Source organism: Rhinopithecus bieti, unplaced genomic scaffold (assembly GCF_001698545.2).
Source record: "Rhinopithecus bieti isolate Rb0 unplaced genomic scaffold, ASM169854v2 scaffold_2574, whole genome shotgun sequence".
NCBI lineage: Eukaryota > Metazoa > Chordata > Mammalia > Primates > Cercopithecidae > Rhinopithecus > Rhinopithecus bieti.
In genome coordinates, this window is record NW_016804493.1 from 207,809 (window position 1) to 216,109 (window position 8,301).

An 8,301-nucleotide genomic window follows, 5' to 3' on the forward strand; every position below is an offset into this window, starting at 1 on the left:
AAAAAAAAAGTCTAAAATAAAGTGAAAAAAAAAATCCAGAGGGTAAAATGAAGAAGGAGGAGGAGACAAAATAATAATAATAGAAGAAAATGTTCAGAATTAGGCAATGAAAGTATTCATATTGAAAGGCTGTACTAAGTGCTCGGCCCAGGGAATGAAAACAGACTGAAAATGATGAATGAAAGATCTAAATGAAGGCTTATCACTATAAAATGTTAGAATACTAAGGTTAAAGAAGAAAGTCCTAAAGCTTCCAGAGAGAAGAACCGGCTTACATTCAAAAGATCCAGGAACCAGAATTTTAACAGGTTTCTAAATGGCAGTAAAGAAATACTTTGGAACTACCTAAGAAAAAGTATTTGCAGCCTTGAAATCTATACCTAGGCAAACTGTCATTCAAGTGTGAGAATGGAATAGTTATATTTTGAAATATTCAGGGTGTCATAAAAGTTAACCTCCCATGCTATCCTTTCCCAGAAAGAAATTATAGGATACACTCCACCAAGATGAGGCAGTAGATCAAGAAAAAAGACAATCTAGGAAATAACAGCTTCAGCACAGGAGAAAAGTAAACAAAATTTCCGGCATGATGACTAAAGAAGCTTGTAGGAAGATAATGCAGCAGGCCTAGCTAGCAGCCAATTCAGGCTGAAGCCGAGAGAGGAGGCTTCAGGAAATACATCTCTAAGAACAAAATGGACTTGATCAATTTTATGGTGTGCTTAGTTATGATTGAGAAGAATTTTAAGGTTTTATTTTATTTTATTTTTTTATTTTTTTGAGACAGGATCTCACTCTTATCACCCAGGCTAGAGTGCAGTGGCACAATCTCAGCTCACTGCAGCCTCAACCTCCCAGGCTCAAGTGATCCTCCCACCTCAGCCTCCTGAGTAGCTGGGACCCCAGGGATGCACCACCATGCCCGGATAATTTTTTGTATTTTTGGTAGAGAGAGTGTTTCACCATGTTGCCCAGACTGGTCTGAAATGCCACCCACCTCGGCTTCCCAAAGTGCTGGGATTACAGGTGTGAGCCACCACACCTGACCAGTTTTTAAGATTTTTGTCAGAGTTTGGGGAGTTTCTAGTGACAAGTACATAGAAAAACTCAACTGGTAGAAAAAATGGCAGTTATCACTTCCAGTGAAACAAACAAGTGCAAGAAAGGAATAATACATTACATGGCTCAGCAGCGAACAGTATTTATGTAGGTATAATGAGGTAAACACTAAATGTTGATTTAATTTAAAATGTGATATTGAATGTATTGAGAAGATGAGGAAGGGAACTATGTGTGGGAGAGTAGAGTCAAGTTCTCATACTCTTTCAGAAAAAGCCAGTAGATAATGTACGGGAAAGGGGATAAAATGTTTGTGTGAGAGCAAAGTGGTGTTAGAGTGCTAAATTCTCATCTTTCATGGTGGGAGCGTAGTAGATAATGTCTCTTAACTGGAGAAGAAGGAAGAATAAAAAATCTTAATATAAGCATATTGTTTAGAAATATGAAGGTGAAAAAACAGCTAAAAGGTGTTCTCAGAGTTTGGGGTAGATAGTAGAGCAGAGAACTTTTTTTTTTTTTCATTATAAATCTTACAGTGGTTTAGACTTCTTAAACCATACTTATACTTTATTAATAATAATGTATGTGTTATGTATGCATTTATTTTTGAGTTCTCTAGATGGAAAATTAAAAGGGTAATACAGTAGATTTTGGAGCTGTTATTAAGAGGTTCTAGCCTTGGCTTTGTCCCTTATCATCCCTGTAACTTTGGGCAGGATGCTCTTGTCTTCCTGGGCCTTAGTTCTTCATTTATAAGAGGAAGAAGTTTGGAAAGATGATCTCCAGGGTCTCTTTTAATTATAAAATTCAAAGATTTTATGATTTTTAAAAAAGTAGTGCTATGCAGCAAATGGAGAGTTAAGACCCAGACGGAGGCTTGAAATTCCCACATTTTTCTTTTTTTGGTTAAAATCAGACTTGGAGAGAAATTTTCACTGTGTTCTCTGAAAACAGTTGCACACCCATCTTCCACTGTGGAACCTGGGGCAGGCAATTGTCTGTGTACTCACTGGGAGACACATAGCTTAGTGTTATTTCAGTATGGTTTTCTTTTTCCCTTGATGTTTAATATTTTTCACTATGAATCACAGGTAAAATTTCCATGCCATGTGTAAACAATTTCACTTCTTATTGAAACAATGAATTCAGGAATGTCATGTTGGGATATCAGCCATTTTGCTTTTATCAATGTATGGAAAAATGCATTTATATTAATATAAGAAATGATGTCATTTAATATGGGGGTAGATCTTATAATTCAAGGTCAGCAAATCTCAGGAGGTGATTTAGGTCACCAAGCTGAGTTTGAAAAAGGAAAAAACTGTTTTCCTTCTGCTTTCTCAAGTATTGTTACCAGTTTTCTTCTCAGACTTTGGGATAGATGGTAGAGAGTAGCATGGTTTGTGAAAAACAGGCCCTGGCCGGTAACATCTTTGCCATTGAACCATGTGGCCCTGAATAATATAATTCTCCTTTCTGGGGTTCAGTTTTCCCATCTGCAAAAGAAAAGGATTGGCTGAAATAATATTCAAGATACCTTTTAGTTTTAATGTAGTATGTTTCTACCTCCTTACTTTGTATGTGTATTCATTCAGACCATTCAGGAGACCCTGTTAGGTTTAGAGGTTTTCTTAAAAGCCCGTAATCAGTGAGAGTGAACTCTTTCTCTCTCAGTATCAGTCAAGCAGAGAAAATCAGTTGAATACTAGAGTCAAACAAAAGAAAACTGACTGTTTTAGTAGGTGTTTTTTTATGCCCCTGTTGTCTAACTCTGAAGGCCTGCTTTCTATTCACATGATTTGTGGTTTTCTTTTTTAAAAGAGGGATATATTTAAAAGTTTGACTTAGCCACTCTTAAATTTAAGTGCTAAAAGAGTTAAACTTTAAGACTGATGCCTCTTCACATTTGTACACTGACATACATTTTATAAAGTCTATAAACTTTCTTCATGTGTAATATGTCATTTGAAAAACACATTTTGCAGAGCTGTGTTGTCCACTTACTGTGTGTTTGATATGTGGATGAGCATGTGTGTGAATATGCACATCCACTTACCTCGGCTCTCCGTTATGGTCAGTTAGGGAACAAATGGTGATATTCGGAGACACAGTTTAAGGAAGTGAAGAGCAGACAGATGAAAACCATTAGCAAGTTATCCAAAGCACTCAGAAAGACACTTAATTTTAGAAAATTGGCCTCTAGCAGAAATAAATCAAACAAAGGGCAGGTCTCGCCCATAAGCCAGCAGTTTCCCTATACCACCTCTCCAGCTGTGTGCTCTGGTCTGGACAAAGAGGAACGTTAGAGACTCAAGAGAAACACAGAGCACAGCCTCTGTCAAAAGTGAGTTGCAATTTATTTGTTTAATAAGCATTGACTAAGTACCAGCACTATGCCAGGCACTATTGGAGTCAGAGATGAATACAAGATGGTCTTTACCCTTGTTTATACAAAAGAGAGGGGCTGAAGGGAAGCTGGCAATATCTAAAAAGAAGCACTGGTTTTCTGGTATATGTCCCTGAAATTGGTGTTAGCAAACCCTACCAGGGTCTGGGGGTAGAAAAGAAGGCTAGATACAGGGGTCTTTGAAATATCCTGATTCCACAGTTGGTCACTCTTAGTCTTCTCTAAGTTTAGGGGGCAAGAGAACAGTAAGTAGATGAAGAGGCTACCTTAAATACCATCGTAATTTAAGTGGTTGTGCATATTCATACACATGCTTATCTATATGTCAAATACCCAGTAAGTGGACAGTACTGTGAGGCTGATAATAGTATCATACATTTACATTTCCTCTTTTAGAGTTCAAAAAAAAATAACTTGTTTAATGGTTCATTTTTCCGAAGCTTATAATCTGCCAAAATATCTTTAATTCTGTTTTTTCACCTTCACAGCTAAGATACCAACATGGACTGGGGACTCCAGACTTGCGGCAAACCCTTCCCAACCTGAAAAACTTCATGGAGCATGGACTAATGGTCAGGTGGTGAGTACCTTTATCTCTGATAACCAGAAACTGTAATGTGGATAATGATCCTGAAAATCTTTTCTGACTTCCACATTGCTCCATACCTGCTTCTGAGTTTTCTTCTGTAATGAGATATCGGAGGAAAATGAAAGGCACCATCACACTTGGGGAGATCTAAGCTCCTGTCTGGCTAAGGAGGATGTAGCCCTCTTGGAGGGAGGAGGAGCCAAGAGGATATTGCTTGAACTTTGGGAAGGTGGCTGAGCAAGGAGCCCTTGAGGGCACTGCTGAGACAAACTGAAAGCCAGTATGATTCATGGTAAGGGAGACCCAGAGCCCCTTGGACCTTTCCAAAGAACAGGTGAAGGGCCTGATTATGGAATGAGCATCAAGATCCATGACTGTGAGCATTAAAGGAAGAAAGCAGATAAGGAATAGGTCAGGGGGTCAGGACTTAGTTTGAGACCAGCAGGTACATTCTGAAATGTTTCTTGTATTTGTCAGTACCTGTTGAACCGTGAGGGCAAGCTGCTGCTGAAACTGCTCCATCAGGATAGACCTGGACCTTTTAAAAAGAGAAGGGGAGAGGGGAAGTCTGATACAAAGAAGATATTAGATTCATTCACTTGACCTAAATGGAAAGCTGTTGGCTGTATCCGTTCAGTAATTCTTGACGTTTGAATCCTTGGGTAGTGGGCAGCAACTTACAAAATCACATGACTGGAAAGCAGGCCTGTAGAGTTAGCCTGCTGGGGGCAGCACTAGCTTCTGATTCCAGGTATTTTTCTCATCATCTGCTGTGTGGATTTGAAATTCTACCTCTCTGAAATTTGATTTCCTCTGCTGATGTGCCTTCAGAAAAGTAAAAAAAACTATGGTTGGTCTTTACTTTGATTTTCAAAACAGCAAGTTTCAGATGTCTGGTCTTAGATAGGACTCAAATATACAACTGTTGTTAAGCAAATACACAACTATTTAAAGAATTCCACTCAAAACATTAAAATAATTATTAAAACTTGGTGTTGATATGGACCCGGATGCCTTCAGGAATATGAGAGAGGAATTAAGTTTTAATGTAAATTAGTAAGAATAATGAAAGTGAGCTAGCAGGCATTTATGTAGCTTGTCTCTGTGTAAAGTTCTGTGATAGGCGCTCTGGAGAGAGACGAGAAGGCTTAAGCCCTGTCCCCAAGAGATTTGTGGTCCAGTTGGAAACAAGGCATAGAATTCATGAAGAGGTTTTCTAACACAATGGTAAATAACCTAAAATAATGAGAAAATTGGCAACCTACAACACTAATTAATTACACTCAATGAATCTTGCTCAGTGCAGATAACAGGTTGTCCCTGTACCATTTACTGAAGTGTCTATCTTTTCTCCACTGATGATAATGGCATCTCTTTTGTAAACCAAGTTCACTTATCCATAGAGATCCATTTCCAGGCTCCCTAGTCTGTTCTGTTGCTTTATTTGGCTAGCCATCGATTAGTATCACATTTTTAATTATTGTAAGATGTAATTTCTAAAAGTCTTGTTGAGATTTGAGAATGAAATAAAAATCAAAATGTCCATTATACTGCTGATAAAGCTGCTTGGAAAATGGGGCTTTCGATCTGTAATAAAATGGGCTTGCAAAGATATCACTCAAAATTAAACTTATCCTCATAATCACAATGTAAACTGGAGAGCCACAGGCTTTCCCTACAGAGACAGACCCTTAACTAATTGGCAGGCAGTGATCAGGTGACTTCTCTGCAGGAGCCCAGATAGGGCTGAGCCAAGAATACCCAGTTGCTATTTTGCCCTCTAAATTCACCAATCAGAAAAGTCCCCCCCTCCTCTGAGAGAGTGAGAGGATGGAGAGAGCCAAAAGTGTTAACTCCTAAGCCATGTTTCTTCATAGGAAGGGAAAAGGAAAATACCTCCAGCTTTCTTGATATCTGTTAGAGAAAAGCTTCTACGTAAGGCTCTTCTTCAAAACTCTTTGCTTTTCTTGACTTGAGTCTTTGAGTGATTTCACAGCTTTATGACATTGGGTCTTCCTAACTATGAACATGTTATATCGCTTGCTTTTTTTAAACATACCTCCGTGAAGTTTATAATTTTCTACATAAGGGTCTATGCATCTTTTATTAGATGTACTTAGTCATATTAGCTTACAGTTTTGGTTGCTGTTGTAAATTTTTTTATTATAATAGTTAACATTTTGTGGCTGGTATACAGGAATAGCACTGATTTTTAGTATTTTGAGAGTGTGTTCTGGCAACCTTGCTAACAGTTACAATAGTTTGTTTCAGTTCTCTTGAATTCTTTGTGTATACAATCATATTTTCAGTGAATAATGGTATTGTTTCTATTTTTATAACTTCATTATTTTTCTTGTCTTACTATGTTTTATTACAGAAAAGGAGCAGTGATAGTGGATATCCTTGTCTTCTGACTTCAAAGAGAATGCTTCTAATTTTTCACCATTAAGTATTATATTTATTGTAGATTTGGGTAGATATCCTGCATTAGCAAAAGGAATAATTTTCTATTCTTAGCTTACTAAGAGTTGTTTTTCAATCATGAATGTGTGTATTTTGAATTTTACCATGTTTATTCTGAATCTATTGAGGTAACACTACATTTTTCTAATGTTAAACCATCTTTGCCTCCTGGTCATGATGTGTTATTTTTTCCTACATTATTGGGTTCCTTGGCTATTATTTTAGAATGTCTCCATCTGCAAACTGAAATGAGACTGGCCTTCAGTTTTTCTTTCACATAAAATCCTTGTCTTATTTTGGTTCGAATTGACCAAACATGATGAGGTTATAAGAGCTTCATAAAGTAAACTGAGGATCTTTTCCTTCTTTCCTATTCTCTAGAACAGATAGGAGGAAATATCTCTGTCTTAAAGGTATGGTAGAACCTAGAAAAAAACTAGTGTTTTTGTTTGTTGCTGGGGAGAGTGTAGATTTTTAACTACTGATTTAATTTCTACAATGCTTACAGGTCTGTTTCTGTTCTATTTTTGCAATTCCTTGTTTACTTGCTCCAGTCTGATTTTTTGGTGCCTACTGAATTCTAAACATGGGCCCAAACCCAAAGGTCACTTTTCATCCTTACCCTGTTCAATGTCACCTGGCCTTGCTGGCCATTCCTGCCTTCCTGAAACACTTTTCCTTGTTGTCTTCCACAGGGCTGCCCTCTCCTGGCTTTCCTGCTTCTAGTTTTTCCATGGCCCCATCTTAGGCCCTCTTCCCTTTTTCTCTCTCTACTCCTCTTTTTTTCTGTCCTCCTCTGCCTCCTCTCTACCCCCTTCTTAAGTGTTCTCACCCATTCCCATCGCTTTGAAAGCCATATATGCTTATGACTCCCAAAGTTTTGTTTTCAGCGTAAGCCTCTCCTGTACACTCTGGATAGCCAGGGGCCTACTTGACTCTGCCCCTGGGAGTATTACAAGTATCTCAGCCTCAACACAGCTAACACCCTCCTTCCACCAGCACAATTCCTTTCAGCTAATGGGACCCTGTCTACCCAGTTGCTCAAACCGGGGAATCATCCTTGATCCCCTTCTTTTCTTCACTCACATCGGAGCTAATCTTATTCATCAGCAAGCCCTGTCATCACTAACTGCAAAATACGTATCAATCTGTTCACTTCCCATCTCTGCTATTGCCACTCCAGTCCAAGCCACCACCTTTTCTTCCCCAAACAGCTGCACCAGTGCAATTTGTCTCCCTGATTTCCCTCTTGTCCTGCCTCGGTCCACTCTCCATAGTAGCCAGAGTGATCTTTTTAAATGTTAACTAGATCTTAATCACTCTCAGCTTCAGTGGCAAGAGTAAAATCCAAGTTTTTTTCCACAGTCTGCTTGGCCTGTGCCTCATCTGATACTACTCCCTTTCCACTCTCACGTCCTGTCGCTGTAGTGGCCTCTGTGTAGTGATGTGAATAAGCTCTTTCCTGTCTGAGTGGTCGCGCTCACTGTTCCTCTGTGTAGAATGTGCTCTGTCTCTTCCTTCTTTCCTACCACCATCCTCACCTCATCGCCTCATGATCTTTGACAAACCTGAGAGAAACAAGAAATGGGGAAAGGACTCCCTATTTAATAAATGGTGCTGGGAAAATTGGCTAGCCATAAGTAGAAAGCTGAAACTGGATCCTTTCCTTACCCCTTATACGAAGATTAATTCAAGATGGATTAGAGACTTAAATGTTAGACCTAATACCATAAAAACCCTAGAAGAAAATCTAGGTAGTACCATTCAGGACATAGGCATGGGT

At 38.7% G+C, this 8,301-nt stretch overlaps 1 protein-coding gene across 1 annotated transcript in view; it reads left to right on the forward strand.

Moving 5' to 3' along the window:
- Positions 1 to 8,301, forward strand: part of UVRAG (UV radiation resistance associated) — a 191,066-nt gene that overhangs the window by 154,673 nt on the left and 28,092 nt on the right. Inside the window, exon 8 of the mRNA XM_017868629.1 lies at positions 3,955 to 4,046. Coding sequence (XP_017724118.1) covers positions 3,955 to 4,046 — 92 coding nt within the window. The remainder of the gene's footprint in view (positions 1 to 3,954; positions 4,047 to 8,301) is intronic.